The sequence below is a fragment of the Agelaius phoeniceus genome, chromosome 6 (genome assembly GCF_051311805.1).
Source record: "Agelaius phoeniceus isolate bAgePho1 chromosome 6, bAgePho1.hap1, whole genome shotgun sequence".
In the NCBI taxonomy this organism is placed as follows: domain Eukaryota; kingdom Metazoa; phylum Chordata; class Aves; order Passeriformes; family Icteridae; genus Agelaius; species Agelaius phoeniceus.
In genome coordinates, this window is record NC_135270.1 from 55,491,402 (window position 1) to 55,510,852 (window position 19,451).

The window sequence follows — 19,451 nt, forward strand, 5'->3', positions numbered from 1 at the left end:
TAGTTGTGTAAAGTGACACCAGGAAATGGACTCTCCATGGCTCCAGATTTACTGCTTGGTGAGGGTTGAAGAGGATGACCTGTGGGCCTTGTTCCCTTCCCTGACTCTGACTCATTTCTCTAGTCCAAGGGAACACAGTTGAAGAAGTCATTGAGAGGCTGCTGTCTATCAAAAAACATCCAAGCAAGCAGAAGCGAGCTGAACACCGCCTGTCTGGGAGCGCAGCTGGAGCTGCCCAGGCTGAGCCAGAGCCATGTGCACGTGCAGCTCGGTGTCCAGTGGGGTCATCAAACCCCACCAGGGCACCAGCAACACCCTCAGGGCCACTGGACAATGAAAAGAAGATCTCATCCTGCCAGTTCGCAGCCTGCTGTGCCCTGCCAGAGAAATCCAACCCTCCCTCCAACACTGCTCCCAACCCGGCACCTCCAGCCCCACCACCTCTGCCCTCTGGCACAGCAGCCATGACCCCCACATCCCCCATGACAAATACACCCCCAGCCCCTCCACTCCCTGGCATCCCTCCCCCTCCACCCCCACTGCCTGGCATGGGGGCTATTCCCCCTCCTCCTCCTCCTCCTCCTCCACCACTGCCTGGCATGGGGGGCATTCCTCCTCCTCCACCCCCATTACCTGGCATGAGTGGTATCCCACCCCCTCCACCCCCTCTGCCTGGCATGGGGGGCATTCCTCCTCCTCCTCCACCCCCACTGCCTGGCATGGGTGGTATCCCTCCTCCACCTCCATTACCTGGCATGGTTGGTATCCCACCCCCTCCACCCCCATTGCCTGGCATGGGTGGCATCCCTCCTCCTCCACCTCCATTACCTGGCATGGGTGGCATCCCTCCCCCTCCACCCCTCCTTCCTGGCATGACAGGAGATCACATAGAAGCCGTGGTGGCCTCCCAGTACAGCTGCCCCCTGGGCTTGGGCAGGCCTCCCCACAAGGCAGTGAAGACACCAACGCTGAGAATGAAGAAGCTGAACTGGCAGAAGCTGCCCTCCAACGTGGTGAGAGGTGGGTGCTTCTGGCATAAAATCACTGCTGCTTTAAGGGTGCTTTACACTGCTGCTTTTGCTTCCCAGGGGAAGAAATACTGTCTTAAAGTTTGTCAGATGTGGTTGACTCTGTTTAGATTTACTTTTACTCTGATTTCCTTTACTTTTGACCTACAGAGCTGATATAAAAGTAATATGAAACTACTAATGTAATAGTAACTATTCCAACTGAATTAGTGCTTTGGAATAGCTTGTTTATAACTAAAATACTTTGAACTTAGAAGAAGAGAAAGGGATGGAAATATTTTCCTAATCACTATGACGTGCCTTAGATCAGGCTCTGATCTGAGTTCCCCAGACTTTTATTGCCCAGCTCATCTGTGCTTGTTTCTGGGTATATTAAAGTCGTGAGTAGGAGTGCATGTGAGGATCACATCACATATCTCTTGATTTTTGGGTTACATTTCCCTCTACTAGTGGATTCAAAGTGGAGCATGAAATGTGAGAAGAAGCTTGGACAAGCTGTGTCAGCTTTGTCCTAGACAAGCAAGGCATCCACTGCATGAAAGTAGGCAGAGGTGAAATCTAAATATGGCATGTCTTCAATCACAAGAGCAGTAAAATGTTTGGATTATTGCAGTAGAGGCTTCTACAGGCATGTTAGGGTGATGATTTTTTTTAAGATATAAGAAATTGCAGTAGAAATTATTTCAAGCAGTCTTGTAGCCAGCATTATATAAGGAGACTTGAGTATAAAATGAAAAATGGAGAAGGACACAGTCAGAAAATGTTCAAGTTGTGCCCAGTCCCTCTGTTAGGATGCAAGGAAGCAAAAATAATATCAACCAGGGAACTAGAAGCAAAATGTCTGCGGTCCTTGTCATGCTGATCCAGCTTGCCCAGCATAGAGGAGAACAGAGTTGTACAGGGAGGGATGGGGCTGTACAGCCTCTGTGTGCCCAGTGCTGCCTCCCCCTAGCAGGTTTCATTGCCCTTCAGCCCCTTTGGATCCCACCTGTAGCACTTGCCCCTCCTCAGTAATGACCATTTGTCCACTAATATGGATGAATATGTCATATTAAGAGACTAATATGTCTCTTCTTATTTCATTCATGTCCTGAAGAGTGCCCCTTGCTAGCAGCTCACCTTGTCCCAAGCACCAGGAGCTTTCAGCTCTCCCTGCAGCCAGTCTGAACACTTTTTCTTTCCTTCAGAGAGCCACTCAATGTGGGCTTCTGTGAGCAGCAGCAGCGAGGAGATGATAGAGCCCAACTACAGCAGCATTGAGCAGCTGTTCTGCTTCCCACAGCCAACCCCCAAGGAGAAGACAGCAGCACCAGTGAAGGCAGAGCCGAAGGAGGTGAGGAGACCCCCTCGTTTTTTCGAGTAAAGATCCCTGCAGACAGCTCATCTAATATGAGATATCTTCTTTTTCTTTAATGAAGATCACATTTTTGGACTCCAAGAAAAGTCTCAATTTGAACATATTTTTGAAGCAATTTAAATGGTAAGATATGGCCAGTTTTTGTGACAGTTGACAAAACTTTGAGCAGGTTTTGCAGTATCTGGAAGGTCCTCACGAAATCTCTTCTAGCCAATGTGCTTTGGTGGTCCATGCTACTAAATCATCTGAACATTCTCCATCTTGTCCTACACTGTCTTTAATATACTGAGTTTAGGAGTTTAATTATGTTTTTATATACAACTTCCCCATATGTTGGCAAAGGAGTTAGATCTCCATTTTACAGATAAAGTCATGGCACGGACTCTTAGGGCAACATAGACTGTGAGACACACCTGGAGGTCAAATCCCTCCTCAAATCAGGGCCAATGGACAAATGAAGAGTTCAGCTTTCTGTTAAGTTAAAAGTGCTCAGAGACAGGGTCTTAGTTGTAGGATTCATCTCTGTCCTTGAAACATTTGATCAGGGCCAGAAAATAGATTTGGGTCATAGCAAGGATCCGGGTCCTGATTCCAAGTTAATTGTGGGGCAATTCCTTTCCTTTTGGATTATTGTGGTTCTTTACTAGGGAAAGCACAGAGTGCTTGCACAGATAAATCTCTTGGTAGTGTGTGATAGTTGGAAAGTGGTCTTTGGTTGATGGCTGGCTCTGCTCCTCCTCCCTGCAGCTCCAATGAAGAGGTGACTGCCATGATCCAGAATGGGGACCGGACCAAGTTTGATGTTGAGGTTCTGAAGCAGTTGCTGAAGCTGCTGCCTGAAAAGCATGAGGTCAGGAAGAAAACACCACCCTTGGTTCACAGAGCTGAGCACATTGAGCAGCCCTGCAGTCTTGATTCTCTGTTTCTCATTAGATAGAAAACCTGAAGGCCTTCAAAGAAGAGAAATCAAAGCTAGCAAATGCAGATCAGTTCTATCTTCTCCTCCTTCAGATTCCCAGGTAAGGTTGTTAGTCATAAACTTCAGCCCGATCTGTTTCTTGATTTACCTCTGAGAAGTTGAAGTTTCTTTATAGGAGCCTCAGAGACCATCACTGATGGATATAACTGGTGGATTCCCCCTTCCACCTTGGAGCTATCCCTGTCCCTGTTACCCTTAGGTGAAGGGCTATTCCTGATCCAGCATGCCTTCTCCCTCTGAACCAGCTGAAGCTGGCTCAGACTCAGGGTTGGATCTGCCCAAGGAGGCTCCATAACTTAGTGAAAGGCAGTGCAAAATGCAGTGCTAAGAAGGGGAAAGTCTTCTGTTTGATGATCACAATGCACCAGCAGAACCCACATCCCTGCTGGTCCTCAGGGCCAGCAGCAGCCCCTCTCCTTCCTCCACAGGCCACACCAGTGGTTTGTTGTGGATGTGGTTGGCATGTTGTGGGGTGCCATGGGCTTGCTGGTGATGTGGGAAAGGGGCTGCTGTGCTGGCTGAGATCCCAGTGCCTTTATGCTGAGAATCCATCTCCACCCTCAGCTACCAGCTGCGCATTGAGTGTATGCTGATCTGTGAAGAGACCACCGTCGTGCTTGACATGATTCAGCCCAAAGCTGAAGCCATCCGGAGAGCCTGTGAAGGTATGGATGACCTGAGCTTATTCCTGGGTCTGATTTAAGACAGGAAATTTTAACCCCCAGAAAACTCCCCTGGAGCTCTGCAGTGTTACCCCCAAAACTCCCCTGGAGCTCTGCAGTAAACCCCAAAGAACTCCTGTGTGGTCCATTCGCTGATTTGCTGCAAATGGGATGCAACTTTAGGTATCTCCACTGATGGTCAAAGCCCATAACAGGACCAAAGATTATTTTCTCTCATCCTCATCCCTTTATTCATGCAGCAGATGTATTCCCCTGAAACACTTTGAATGGTGCAGTGCTGGAAGTTCATCAGCCCTTCCAAAGGAGCTGAATTTAGACAGCAGAGCTGGCCCTGCTGCAGCTAATCATCCATCCAGCATTATTTCCCAAATTAAGAACTTCATAATACAGTAATTTTCTCTACTGCCAGAAAACTTCCCCCAAAAGCAGCTCTGCTTTAGTATTTCCCTGCCTAGAAATGGAACCAGAAGAAAAAGGTTGTTATTTTGGGTTATAAATTGCTGATGCTCCAAAATGGTGAGTACACAGAAAGTTTATGCAATAGATTTTGGCTTCCTGTGGCAGAAACCTTTGGTCCCACTCCTCTGAGAGCAGTATGCTCTTCTTGGCACTGTCAAGTGTCACCTGTCCTACAGGGCCAGTTGCCCCAACTCCTGCTGGGGATTTCTCCAGCTGGCATTACAGCTGTTTGCTGGGATAAATTGAAGCTTCCCCCAAAGTGACTTCCAGCAGCCCAGTTGTTCTTTTGGAGCTGTTCCTGTCTCAAAGCTGAGTGCTTCAGAAAGCACAGCACTGCAGCACCCTGTTGTAAGAGCAAGGACAGGGACTGCACTCTTCATGCCTGGTCTGTACCATGAGGGACCAGGAACAGGGTGAGCATGTCTGGTTTTAGCAGCTGGCAGGTGATCATAGTGCAGTCAGAACTGGCTTCACAGCACAGCTAAATGAAGTTGGCAGGATTCAATTTGCAGCTCAGTTACACTTGCCCACACTGGGAAACTTGCAAGGAAGGCAGGACCTTGACTGCTCTTAGTGAGGAGGGTCCCACTGCAGGTTATTTGCCATTAGGAAATGAGACCAGATGTAAAGAAAGAAACATAAGTCAACAAAGACTTTGACAGCCCATGGAACTGAATCTTCATGGAATCAGTTTCTCTGCTGGTTGGGCATTGGGCTGCAAAGCCAAAATACCAGATTTGATTTAGTGGAATTCATAATCCCAATTTCAATGCAGTTTAGAAAATGTTCTGGTGTAACAGAGGCTTTTGCTTAAAAATCCCTTATGTTTTTCAGATCTTCTGACCAGTCATCGCCTGCCAGTCTTTTGTCAACTGATTCTCAAAGTTGGAAACTTCCTGAACTATGTAAGGACTTTTTTTGTCTTCTCCTCCCCCCATTACAGTCTGTGAATGATCTCCTTTAGGGTTGTAATTTGGATGGGCACAGGAGTTACATCTGCTTTTTTTCTCTCTTGTAGGGAAGTCACACAGGCGATGCCGATGGGTTTAAAATCAGCACTTTACTCAAACTAACAGAAACCAAAGCCAACCAGACCCGCATTACACTGCTCCACCATATTCTGGAGGTACCACTGCCAAGTTCTGCACAGTAGGGAAGAGGGAGGGTTTTATCACAGATGAAACATTTCTCCTACTCTGCTGTTGGCTAATGCCACATGCTCATACTCACATCCTCCCTGGAAAACCTCAGAGTGTCACAAGTCAGGAGAATTTGAATCACTTTGGTGACTCTGGTGGAGACTGCTTGTGGGCACTACTCCTTATTTTAAGACTTGCTCTGCTTCCCTCCAGCCTCTTTTCCCAGTGTCTGCAACTTCCTTTCATATTTGTGCAATCTGCACATCAGCAGCTGCAAACCACAGAGCACAAATCTGTCCTGGCTCATCTGTACCCATTCAGCCTTTCTGCCTTTCCATGTACTTTCCCTTTTCCTCCAGACTGTGCTCAGGCTTTTCATGCTTCTCTCCAGGCCCCCATGGCTCTCCTATTCCCTGCAATGCTGTTTTTATCTTTTTTCCTCCATGCTCTGCTCTGCCACCTTCATTCATCAATGTCCCTTGGTTTCAGTTACACATGTTCAAGCCCCGCTTTAGCTGGCAGTGGCTTCAGCAAGGACAGCTGTGAAAGTAAAGAATGCAAGACTCAAGGCCTTTTAGTACCCTTCTGGGACTGTGGGAAGTGTCAGATTGCATCAAACTACAGTCCTGCCTCCCTCTATGCTCAAGAAGAGCTCTGCTTTGCTTTGAACTATGAGTATTTCTGAGGGTTCAGTTCTCTTCTGTGTTTTTATAGCCAGGGGAAACGCCTTTCCTCTGAATGTGCAAACTACAGACAGGGGGGCAATAGCAGAACTTCTGTCCATGTGTCTGCCCCCCAGCTTCCCCTTGGCTCCTGCCACACACCAAATAACACTTCTTTCTCTCTTCCTCTTCAGGAAGTAGAAAACAGCCACAAGGACCTACTGGAACTGCCAAAGGATCTTGAATATGTTTCAAAAGCAGCAGGGTAAAATTGTGTGTCACTTCCTTTGAATTAAAAACAAAAATAAATCCCATGCACATCAACAATGTACCAGAAATTAGGAAACACACAGCTGGTATAGAGATTAACAAGATGGCATCTTACATAGTTTTAACTGAAAGATTTGGTTGATGAATGTTGAAAGCTCTTTAATATATAATAATTCTACTACAGCTGGCAACACTTAGGACTGAAATTTGCAGAGCAGTCAGTTAAAACTGCCTCCCAGACCCTTCTGAAATGTGCACTGCCTTTGTGGTGGCAGGAGCTGGTGAGGGTCAGCTACCCAGACATTTCTGAAGTCCCGTCAGGCAGGGGAAGTGAGCATGGGTGGAGAACAGCCTTTTGAACAGGTGGGCTTTTTTTGGCACTCATCTACCTAATGCACAGAATTGTAGATAGGCCTGGCAGCCTTTCCATAAGTACTGTGAGGGGAAGCTGTTTTCCCTGAGCTTGGACTGTAGAGAGAGTTCAGAGCACAGGGTTCAGTTCAGTGGAGTGGTGGGAAACAAAGGGGTGACCAAACCACCAGTTCAGACTTGTCCACTCCTTGGTCAGCTCAAGATGCTGGAGTGTCAGCTAATGGCAGGGTTCTTTGTGATTTCAGAATTAATCTTGATATTATACGCACGGAGTCCGGTACCAATTTAAAGAAGTTGCTGGAGCTTCAGCGGAAAGTCTTATCATCAAATGAGGATGTGAAACAACAGTATGAGAAACCCATCCAGGTCAGTAACAGAGCTGCCTTAGATCTCCCCCATTACACACAGAGAGGTGCTGCATGGTACATCTGCAGCTCAGGAGCCTCATGAGAGGGAAGAAAATATTGCCACAAGACATGCTCTCAGATTTGGAAATACGATGCAATGCTGTACAACCCAAATATGCAGTGGCCAGCTGCACCCCAAACTTAGATACATTTGGGGAGGCCATTTCTTAGGATGCTGCCCCAACTGCTCTGTCCATGCTCCTGTGTGACTCCTCACTTTAAGAGAAGATGGTCACCTTCTGTGTGGATCACCAGAGTGAAGCCCTTTGCTTGGAATTAAGCTTTGCATGGAGCTTTCCATGTCTTGCTCAAGCCAGACTGCCCTGTAAGTTAGCACAGCACAGTTGCAAAGAGTGAAGATCATCTGCAGATCTTAATTTCTTCCCACCTGCTTTCTAAAAGCTGCAGTTAAAAGCCAGGACCCAGAGTCCTGCTCTAAGCTCTAATCCTTTCTCTATGAGTGCACTTCACTCGTTGTCCTCTGGATGGTGTTTTACAGTGTGCATTTAATGTGTTTCAGGACAGCATTGATGCCTCCAGAAAGCTGGAAGAAGAATTTGAAACCATTGAAAAGAAGAGAGAAGAACTTGCAAATTATCTCTGTGAAGATCCAAGCAAGTTGTCCTTAGAGGACATATTCAGCATCATGAAGACCTTCAGAGATCTCTTTATCCGAGCCCTGAAGGTTGGCAGCTGCACACAGGATGCTGAGCACCCCTAGTGCTGGAAGCTGCCTCCACTCCAATGGACAGGGGTGGGATGGGCACCCCAATTCAGGGGGCAATCTGGTTACACTGGTTACAGCCTCCTCCTTTTGGCACTTGGCATGAGGTCTCCCAGTGAAGTGGTGTCTGATCCCTCCTCCACTGCATCCTCATGGATGGAGGTTCTGGTGCTGCCAGGCCTGGCCCAAACACCAGGGATTTGTGATTTTATTTCAACTTTAGCTGCAGAGTCAATCACAAAGATGCCTTTGAGCCAAGTGTGCAAATTGTAGAGAAAGGGGCTTACAAAACTTAACCCTTTGCTCCAGCCTGAGGCAAACAGGCTCAGAAGGAGGATATGTAGTCAAAAAGCCACCTGTTTGGAAAAAACTGTGGCTTCAGTGTCTCCCACTGTCACCTTAGCTCGAGGTCAGGCAGGTGAGCACACTGCAGGTGGCTGTGTGAGGCATAGCACCACTGCCACCTCCAGCTGGGACGTGGCAAAATCCTGGCTAAGTCAGCAGTCCCCTCTCACCATTTTGGTAAGACAGCCCTTACTCCCAATGCCCATTATATTTATTGCACAGAACAAAGCCAGAATTTCTCTTCCTTCATCTGTAAATCTCCTTTCTCTTCATCATCTTCTTTAGCAGACATTTACCCAACCTTCTCATGCTACTGTTACCTCCCTGCAGGAAAACAAGGACAGAAAGGAGCAAGCTGCCAAAGCAGAGAAGAGGAAAAAACAGCTAGAAGAGGAAGAGGGCAAGAGACAGAAGGGAGAAAATGGAAAAGTCAGTGAGTATCTGAAATGGCCTCAAAAAATAGAGATGGAGCCATAGGAGCTCTTTGGTGGTCCTGCTTTAATGGACCAGTAGTGGTAATTTATTTTGTAGGTTTCTAGGTGCTGGCTGTCTAAAGGCTTTTAGGTGTCTTACAGCCCTAGCTAAGAATTGACTTTCCACAGTTGCAGCTGGGCAGAGAAGTTAATTTTAGGTTTGCTGACTGAACAGCAAAGAAGAAAGAAAATCACCACAAATTAAATATTTCAGTTAACTTTTCCAGTTTCTAAACATAACTTTTGAATCCCAAATCTAAAAAGAAACATTTGACTTATCCACCATCCAAGGTCTTCATATACACTTGAATAGTCTCTCTTCATCACAGTTGTCCCAAAAATCTTGCATATTGCTTAAATATGCCTTCTGCTGGATGAAAATGAAAGACTAAAAAATGCAATTGGAAGAAGCAGAAAGGAAAGAAAAATCAAAATTATTTTTCCTCAAAAAAAAAAAAAAGCATTCCCACCAACATTGATAACAAACAGGGAATATTTCACGGTCGTGGGACAACCAGGGATGTGTCCAGGCAGAGCTGGTGCCACTTGTGCCAGGCTGTAGCACGAAGACTTGGGAGCAAATCCCTTGTGTTCAGCCAGGATGGGCTGCTGTGGGATCATGGAGCACTGCTGTGGGATCATGGAGCACTGTTGTGGGATCATGGAGCATTGCTGTGGGATCATGGAGCACTGCTGTGGGATCATGGAGCACTGCTGTGGGATCACAGAGCTGCTCCCACATCTGCTGTAGGTGCCTTGCTCCTGCCCAGTGGCTGCTTGTGCTGGGGCAGCAGGAGGCGCCTCCAGCAGTGGCATCACTGCATCTCCTGCTGGCCTGTCTCAGGGGCAGGTGTAACTGCCATCCCTCTCTCCCCAGTCAAGAAGGGGCTGATGAAGCAGGAGGAGGTGTGTGTCATCGACGCCCTGCTCGCCGACATCAGGAAAGGCTTCACGCTGAGGAAGACAAAGAACAGACACGAGTCAGAGGCAGCTCCTAAAGCCTTGTCTGCAGAGAGCCTGGAGGAAAGCCAGTCTGGTAAGGACACACACCTGACTACCTGCAGCTCTTCATTCCCATCTGCCTCTGAGCCAAGCATGCACCAGTGAGAAGCCTTTGTGTTTGCATTTGGGGCATTTTATTTAAGGAGGTTTTGCAGCCAGTGCCAAGGAGAAGAGGAGCAGAGAGCCTTGAGCTGTTGCTAGCCAGGTCTGTCCCAAAATTAGCAGGAATTTGGAGCAGCATGGCTCTGCATCTGTGTTGATAAACCCTCTGAGGTGCTTAACCCATGTGTCAGCCATGGCACCATGCTGATGAGGCACTGCTGTTATCCCCACACAAGTCCCCTGGATGCTCTCAAGTCTCAGTAGCACAGTGTGTTCCTGTCTTGGAGACTGCTGCATCCCATCTTAGTCTACACTTGGGAGACTGAAGAAACCCTTTAAAAAAGATAAGAAACCCTATCTGCAGAAGTACCTGAGTCCTTTAGGTGCTTGTGAGGAGACAGCCTCATGGGTTTAGGTTTTCTTTGGTCTCTTGACCTCAGTGTCAGTGCAGTTAGGCAAATCCAAGGACATTGGTCTGTCCTAGGCCTGCTCTGCAGGGCAGGTTAAGGCTGGCTAATGGGCAGCCTTGAAGTCCTCCCACACCAGGCCAGCAGTCCAGCCTGGTCCAGGACCTCACAGGCAGGTTCTCTCTTCTGCTGTAGACTTTAAGATTTCCTTGCAAGTCCTGGAACCTCCATGGAAATCAGCCATTTTGTAGAAAAGACACATTAACACCTGCTGGAAACAAATCAGGGGCTTTGCTGAGCTGGAGCCTGGAGTCCAGCCAGGGTGACCACATGGGTATAATGAGGGGAGGTACAGGGAGGATAAACTGGTGTTGCCTCTGCATTGGAGAGCTGCATTGGAGCTGCTTTAGGGTCAGTGCTCCCTCCACAGGCAGCTGCTGACCTGTAACCTCTGCAGGGTAGGTGCATCTTGGCTGATTCCTGATGAAACTGCAGCTGTGGCTGATTGTGTGTTTTCTGTTTAAAGGACAGAGCATGAAGGATCCACAAGCAGCAGGGAAGCAGATTGATGACAAGGCTGAGCAAAACAAGGATGATCATCCCTCAGAAAGCACTCCTCCCTCAACCACTGCCCCGATGGAGACAGGTGGAGGTGTTACAAATGCTTCAGCTTCAGGCCCAGTATTATCTACAAACAGTGCTGGAGGAAGTCTGCCACTGGAGTCCCAGACCAAAAGCCCCTCAGAGAGCGTGGTGGAAGCTGATGGAGCCAGTCAGACCACACTGGGCCTCGGGATGGAGCAGGCAAACAACACGGAAAGCCTCCAGCCCAGCACAAAGAGCGGCTCCCTTGGCTTCTCTGTGGCTGATATAGGCACAAGGATAAGCTTTGTGAGCAGCAGTTCAGCCCCTGCTCTGAGAGACCAACTCAGCTGGACTAATGAGTCCATGTCAGGAGGCCAGGACAAGGAATGCCCAGCTGATGGCTCAGAGAGTGCTCAGCCTGCTCCCTGCCATGAGGCTCAGCAGGCAGAGTCAAAAGAAATGACAAAGGAGAATGAAGACCCTGGTACAGACTCACTGTTGGACACCTCTCAAGACAAGTCCTTCTCAGAGGAGCCGGCCACCGACTCCTCCTGCTCAGCAACACTTCCCCCAGAGCAAACTCACAGTGACAGGGAAAAGCAGAGGCCATCAGGGAAAAGGAAGAAGAAGAAGAGGCACAGCAAAAGCTACTCAGGTAGCCTATTTTATAAACAGTCCTTGGGGACTGACTTAAATGTGGGAACCTTCCTGATATATTTGTATACACCTCTTCCTTTCCACTTCAAGGCCCAGTGCCCCCTGCCCCTAGAGTCACACTGTTTCATGCAATTATTATATTTTTCAAACCTGAAAGAGCTTTAAAAAGAAAAACACAAGCATAGTTCATTCTGGTGACACATAAGTAATTTATAAAGGAGTAATGATGAATCAATAATTCAAAAGCCCATTACACATATGCAGTAAAGATGGCAATAAGCACATCTGTCAAGTGTGCTAAAGACAGCTACAAGGCACGGTTATGTGCAAACAAGAGCTCCATTAGGCTCCAGAGCAGTGATTAAGAGCAGTTAATACTCGGTACTTAATCAGCAATCACCCCTCTGAACTACTTATAAACACATAAAAGCAGCAGCATCAATGCTGCCTTGGGCTTGTTTGATTTTTCCCCTCATTACAGCAGCACTTTTGCCTGACAGCCTGCCCCAGGGGTGCTTTAGGTGCTTCTAAACATCAGGCCCTCAAACCATCTCTGCAGAGGGAGGGGGAAAGGTCAGTCACTGAAAAAGAGCATCTTGCTGATGCTTCCACCAAGGATCCATCCTCCAGCTGGGCTGCCCTGCTGGGGCTGGGAGGGAGCTCATCTCCTGGAGCCACACAGGCCCCCCTCTTCTTACCAAAATCCTCAGCCAGTCCCAAACCTGGGAAGAGTGTCCAAGTCCTTTAGATCCTACCACCCTTGGGTGGGTACCTTAATCCCAAATTGGAGATGCCTCGTAGGGAAGACAGATGGGTCTGTCAGCCTTTAGAACTTACAGTCTCTTTTCCAAAGCCTATTTTCTGCAAGATCCTGAGGTCAAACAAATGGGCAGGCAAATGGGAAAGTCTCTTTTTACCAATGCTTGATTTTTCCCTTTCAAGGAGAAAGGAAAGGAGGGTTTGAATACCCATTGCTGAGAAAGAGAGCATAGGTTGAGCAGCTGCCACAGAGGGACTTACCCTTTGAATGCAGCGTGCCCCAGGGTTGTAGTTATTTACATTTCTAAACATGCTACTTTCCCCTGGTTAAAAACAAGCCACAAATGAGAAGTTATTTCCTGTAATGTTGGTTCCTGAACTTGCTTCATCTGAGGAGCAGAAGCTGCAGCAATGGGAGCATCCCATGCTCCCAGCCCTGGCAATGCTTTCCTGACACCTGAAATTAGGACTTCTGGCTTAAGAACTGACCCCAGCCTGCAAAAGCCACAGAGTTCCCTGGACATCCAGGGATGGCATCAAGAGGGCTGGAACTAGATGATCTTTAAGGTCCCTTCCAACCCAAACCATTCCAAGATTCTATGTTCTTAGGGACCTCTCTACTACTAGACAGTATTTTCATCATAAAAAAGTTCCCTGTTGTTACCTTGGCCTTGCCATGATCAGATATATTTGGTGTCTCTCTTTTGTTCAAAAGCAGAGGTTGAGACTGATACTGGAGATAATAAAACAAAAAAAGATTGTGTGGCACAATGAGGTATGTAAACTCACAAAGATTTTTTTTTGTGAACTAACCACAGCACTGGGACTTCACAGACCTAATCAGTATTCAGCATATCACCTGAGCTTTTTGTCTTTGTGTCTAATCACAAACACATGTGAAATAAATTTGTTACTCTGATTTTTCCTCGCCAGGGTGTTGATCTTGTGTTGAGTGGAGTCAGTGCTGATCTCCACTCGACACAGGGTCACAGCCCACATGTTTGTCCTCTGTGTCAGCAGCAGCCAAACTGCTTCTCCCTGCAGATAATTAAAAGCCATTATTCTAACCAAACAATCAGACTTCATGTGATGAACAAAGTCCTTGCTTTGATCACATTATTATCTCAAAAACTGTAAAAATGCAATTTCAGTACCTACCTCCAGCAAAGAACATTTGGTTTGCTTGTGGGTAACCACTTTCTATAGCACAGTTTAAATGTGGGTATCTGGAGAAGGGAATAAAACACTGGACCTAGGGGCAAATTCTAGCTGGGGCAAGATACCAGCTCCCACTCAAAGCTAAATTCAACTCCAGAGTTGCACACAAGTTCCCTGCATCCTTCACTGATGCTGGCAACATGCAATTGCCCCTCAAAAGGAGTTCTAGGATGAGGCTTCCATTTGCAAAACTTCCCCTGTTTTTACAGCAAGTGGAAAGAAAAGCAAGAAAAATAAACAAGTGAAGCCCCCACTGTACTGAAATTGCATAGTTACACATTGTCCTTTCCATGCTGATGAGCATCTCTTATGAACTAAATCAATATCATCAAATCTCTTTGTCTTGTTTCCTGAAAGGAATGTATTTATTGTCCAGCATGCCCAGCTCCCTGGGGCTGGGAGCCCAGCTGGGAGCCCTGCTCCTGCACAGAGACAGGAGGAGTCTGTGCAGGATTTCCCCACAGGATTGCTTTTGTTCCTGCACCTGGAGCATGACTGCTAGCAAGAGAAAATGGGATATGCATTGGGTAGTTACAGTCCTCACTACTCCTGCCCTCCTTTTGGCTCTTTTCTTGCAGTACCATAGGAGTACATGAAGTGGAAGTAGCTCTATTGGTTTAAAAATCCTAAGGAAGATTTCCTGCAGGATCAGAAAATGTTAGCAATGGAGCATAGGTGAGAAGTACACCAGAACCAGAGGACATGCTGCATTGGAAGGGCAGCTGGAACCATGAGTTAAGCTTAACTCAAAATTTTCCTAAAGCATACAGGCTTAAAAAAAGTCATATTTGAAAAAAATATATGAAGCACAGTTTTGCTTTGTCCTAGGAAGACATGGAAATGCAGCACAGACAAATGCATGGGCATACAGTACCTTTATGAAGTCAGGCAGGAGTTTCACTGCATCCTTGGAATGCATTGCCTGGCATTGCACCAGCAGAGCCTACCTGGGCTTTGATGCCAGGAGGGCAGCAATGAGCTGCACCTTGAAACCTGCACTTCTCTTTTTCCTCTTCTTCTCCTGTATGTCCCACAGCAAGGGCAGCAGAAGCAAAAACCCATTTGCTTGTCCTAGTCTCCTGCCAGAGAGCTTCCTCTCCCAAATGCAGCTCCTGTCTTGATGAGACAGATAAGAGAGAACTTCTTGATAAGACAGATTCAGCAAGCCTGGAGTGTTAGCAATCAATATTTTTTCCTAGGATCTTTCCTAGGATTTTTTTTTTTTGTTTATTTTATGTTTTGTCCCAAGCATACGTGGTTTGTTCAGGTCCCCAGTAGTTCTCTTTTGGTACAGGATATTTCTTTCTCTGGTGGATTTGCTGATGTGGAAGTTAATGGGTCTCAGTGAAGCCACAGAAATTTTCTTCCTTCTTGTGCAGATCCAGCTGCAGGGATCAAGACTCAAACCCCTTATGAGTTTTTACAGCTTCCCTGACAGCAGCAGAGGGCAGGAACAGCCTGAGACTCTGTGATAATACTTCAGAGCAGTAAAAGACTGTAATCAGCTACTGAATTCTTGCCTCACTTTGACCATATCTTGTTATGCAGCAATTTCTGTAATAATGTCTTTAAATGTCAGCTCTCACATCTAAAGAGTGGTATTCCACATTATCTTCATGTTCTTGAAAGAAACGGTTTCGTTTTTCCTCTGGAATCAAGGCACTGGTGGTCACACTGTGTGCACCCTGGTAACATCTCAACTCATTTCCAGCCAAGTCCAGAAAGAGCCTAAAGAATCATTTTATTAAGGTGACAGCAAAAGAGAGGAGAGACTGTACAAACACCTGAACTCAAGAGAGCTGCTCTTTGAGTGTGCCTGCCTTAAACTCTAGAGGATTCCTAGAGACAAATGTTCACATCTGTCTGTGCAGCTCTCCTTTTCCTCCCCTCTGTGTGTCACTTGGAATGGTTAGGGGAGAGAAAAGCCTTGAAAGCACAAGTCCATGAGCAATTGGGCTTTGGCAATTTCCCTGCTCGCAAATCTGCTTGATTTATTCCCTAGAAAATAAAAGGAAAACCAAACCAGGAGTACAGACCAGCTCAGAGACCACAGCCTGGTGAGGAGGGAGGGCAAGGGCAGAAGGGCAGCTATGACATGCACATGGCACAGTGGCACATCAACCTGCAACCTTCCCCTGCAAAGACACAGAAGGGATTGAGATTCCAGGTTTTCCTTTCATTCTTGAGGGACAGATGCTTCACTTCCCCTTCTGCAGACCCAGTATTGTCTGTGGGCAGTTTTTAAATAGACTGTGAGAATTTCATCAATCTAATCTCCCTGCTAGCCCTTTGCCTTCATGTCTGCCTTCAGAAATGGTATTTGATTCAGTTATGGAGTGAGACAAGCTACAGTGTGCTGCCCCATCCTTCTGACAGTCCTGCTAAATCCTCTAGATTTAGTTAGTTCAGCAATTTAGTACCTAGAAGGATATATGTTATTAGACTAAACTTAAAAGCAAAGTTTCCCAAACTCTGGAGCATCAAGATTGGTTCTGGAAACAGGAGGTTTTTATTAAGTACATCAAACCACCTGTTTTTAGGTTATCTGAGGAACAGATGAAACTGATTTCCCTAGTAGCACCTCAACCATTAGATACACATGCATGCAAAAACACACCACTTTTGTTCATAGTTGTAAATAATTTGCATTTCCCCCTCTTCCTGCAGGTGTCATGGCAAGGCAGAAGGTATGAGAGAACCTCTCATGTGTCCCTGGAGTGCTGCCACCTTCTGAGACTCCAAGTTCTGCATCAATGAAATGCCACCATGGACAACTTCTGCCCCATGAAGACCCAGAGCCTCTCCTCATGCAGCCTTTCACTCCCCTCCCCAGGACCTAAAGAGCCTCCCCAGAGACTCTGGACCCCTCAGCCTGTGCACTGGGCACCTATGGGGACAGGGGATGGCTCTGTGCATAGTGGTGGTGAAAGGGTCAGACCTGTCACCCACTGTCCTGGAAGCCAAGGCTTTCAACCTGCTCTTAGGCCAAACTTCTCTTGAAATGACAGCTGAGTGTGGCCCAAGAACAGACTGCAGTGGTTAGCCCTTGAAGAAGTGTTAAAAACAGCAGTGCCTCAACTAAATTAAGGATATAAATTAAGCAGTGGCTGTACCATCACAGGTGCAGGTGCGTTAAATCCCTCTTCTCATTGCCCACTGATGACTTATATTGGACCAGGTCCAAGACTCAGATTAGACAAATGTGTTTTTACTCTCAATCACTTAAAGCAAGGGAAATTGGTTACAGGGGAAAAAAGCAAGTAAAAGTATGTATTTTACTAAGCATATGGCCATATAAACAGTGTCTGGTTCCTACATGATGCTTATGTGCAATTAAGTTGAATGCATCAGTAGTCTTAAGTAGTCTTGTCACACATGCTGATGCATCCATCAACCTTTGGAGAGCCAGGGCTCTGGTTTCTCTTACTAAAGCAAAGGAAGAGGTTTTCCAGAGTGTTCTATTGGACACATTTTAAGCTTATCCTGTAGTAAATCTCTGGGTTTGACTTCCATTGTCAGCTGCTTGTACTTGAGAGTCTGTGTCCAAGCTGCAGAACGTGTGGAATCATGTTACTTTGGCTTTAAAACTGGGACTGTGCAGTACTGTGCTTTCAAAATTCAGAGCTTTATTTCTCAAGTTTTGTAATAACACTGTATAATAATTTTGTACATAGCTGTCCATTTAAAATGATCTATGTTTGTTGACTCTATGGTGTGATATGTGCTGAAACATAAATCCAGTGGAAGAGCTGGGTACATTTCAGAACTGTTCATTTATATGGTAACTCACTGTGGCTAAACTAATGTGCAGGCTAAAGCTTATTTTGCTCTGCTTAATAGGACTTGTAATGTCCTTGTAATACTGAAAACTTAGAAGTGAAACCAAGAATTAAATCACTGGTTTGCTTTAACCAAGGCATCACTATGAGCATATTGAAAACAGAGGCAGAGATGTTGAGAACAGACACATGGGCAGGATCAGTGCAGGAGACACTGCTGAGTAGCACAGCCCTGTTGCAACAGAAAACTGATTCCTGCTGGCAGAAGCAGGGATACCCCCAGCATTCCCTGGAGAACCATGCACCCAGGTTTGATTTGCAGGGCTGTCTCTATCACATCTACAGGTATCTCCCCTTTTTTCCCCTCTTTTCCAGTCTCAGAGCACATCACCCAAGCACCATGTTTTTACTCCTCAATCTAGCTCTGCTGCTCTCAGATTAGACTCCAAGCTGCAAAAACCTGAGTATTAAACACATTATTTCCAGGTCTGTACAGCCCAGACTAGCTGTGCACAGCCAGCCTCCTCCTCTCCACCCCACTGTTTGATCAATAGGAACATCATCATTTGGAGATGAAGGAGTGGGGAGCAAACAGGTTCTCTGGGTGTTACCTAGGGAACCTTTCCTGCTGATGCCCCACTGGCTGCTCACTTCAGATGCTACAGCATGTGTCCATTTCTCCATCTGAGTCTTTCAGCTTCCCTCATTTCCAGAGTTTTTATTACTCTGTATGCTTACCTTGGCATTTAAAGAGAGGGTTTTTGGCATTATCTTTCCCCTGCTTTCAAGAGTTTACAAAGAAATGAGTTATTTTGAGCCACCAGAGGCTCTTTGTTCAATAGTCATCTGTAAATTATCTATTCAATCACATCCCAATAAGCAGCCTCAAGCACAACATTTATAATTTATTGCTCCAGAGCAGCTCTGTTTCCATTACAGTGATTATTTCAGAAGAACAGAAGAAAAGAATCAGAGGAGGTCAAAGACTGAAATTCAGCTGGGATGTGGAGTTTTGTTCCATTTATGAGCTTGAAATAAAGCTCATGACCCTGAAGATTTTTCAGTGGTTGCAAGACCAAATTAATTGTTGGTGAAAAGAATATAATGGCCAATTCAACAGAGCTTTGGTCTTTTAAGTCAACCATGAGTACAGACCTCAAAATAGAATTCTTGTGGTGTATTACAGCAACAGCACATGGAGTCTGGTATGTAAACCAGGCTGTGACCACCACAAGCTTCTTGCTGCCAAATAAATGCATCTTGTATAATTAAGCATTGGCTATATGATAAAATGAAAGTACAGGAGAAATCAGCTGAAGTCTTTTCCAAATATTTCACATAAAAAATTAGGTATGTTTAATGAGATGGATTTTCAGGGTTAGTTTTTTGGGGAGTTTTGGTTGTTGGTTTTTGGGTTTTTTTCCCAGTACTGAAAATATTTCAAAGTTTAGAATAAAAATAAATACTTGGTGAGTTTTCTTTCTCTGGTGAGGCTGGGGAAGTCCTATATTTTCCACTTTATATAGGATATAAAGCACCTAAGCATAATTGCCATATATGCCAATAATTGTCATACATGCCGATAATTGTCACACATGCTTAGTAATAATTACCAATTGTTTTGCTCTTCTTCCAGTTCCCTCAGTACCCTTGGGTGGGTCCCATCCAGCCCCATGGATTTGTGAGTGCCTAAATGGCACAGCAGGTCACTGACTATTTCCTCCTGGATTGTGGGGGACCTATGCTGCTCTCTGTCCCTGTCTGCCAGCTCAGGGGGCTGGTTGCCCTGAGGATAATTATTCTTAAAGACTGAGGCAAATAAAGCGGCCTTTTCCTCATCTGTGGTGACAATGTTCCCCTCCACATCCCCAAAAGGATGGAGATTTTCCTTGTCCCTCTTTTGCTGGGAGTATATTTATAAAAACACTTTTTCTCATCTTTAATAGCAGTGGCCAGATTGAATTCTAGCTGAACTTCTGCCTTCCTAATTTTCTCTCTGCACGACATCTCACCATCCCTATAAATGTTCAAGAAACTACTTGAT

General features: G+C 46.1%; 1 protein-coding gene across 3 annotated transcripts in view; it reads left to right on the forward strand.

Annotated features, from left to right (window-relative positions):
- The window catches only part of INF2 (inverted formin 2), a 42,672-nt gene extending 23,425 nt beyond the window's left edge, over positions 1-19,247 (forward strand). Inside the window, exons 8-23 of one of the 3 annotated variants that reach the window (XM_054634580.2) lie at positions 124-1,020; positions 2,216-2,361; positions 2,447-2,508; positions 3,133-3,235; positions 3,319-3,404; positions 3,929-4,029; positions 5,341-5,411; positions 5,525-5,632; positions 6,502-6,572; positions 7,195-7,315; positions 7,877-8,041; positions 8,756-8,858; positions 9,776-9,934; positions 10,936-11,649; positions 13,126-13,185; positions 16,296-19,247. In XM_054634580.2, the coding sequence (XP_054490555.2) occupies positions 124-1,020; positions 2,216-2,361; positions 2,447-2,508; positions 3,133-3,235; positions 3,319-3,404; positions 3,929-4,029; positions 5,341-5,411; positions 5,525-5,632; positions 6,502-6,572; positions 7,195-7,315; positions 7,877-8,041; positions 8,756-8,858; positions 9,776-9,934; positions 10,936-11,649; positions 13,126-13,184 (2,966 nt within the window). In that variant the 3' untranslated portion in view covers position 13,185; positions 16,296-19,247. The remainder of the gene's footprint in view (positions 1-123; positions 1,021-2,215; positions 2,362-2,446; positions 2,509-3,132; positions 3,236-3,318; positions 3,405-3,928; positions 4,030-5,340; positions 5,412-5,524; positions 5,633-6,501; positions 6,573-7,194; positions 7,316-7,876; positions 8,042-8,755; positions 8,859-9,775; positions 9,935-10,935; positions 11,650-13,125; positions 13,186-16,295) is intronic. The other 2 variants (XM_054634581.2, XM_054634582.2) reach the window with 2 other exon arrangements.
- Positions 19,248-19,451: the final 204 nt, after the last annotated feature.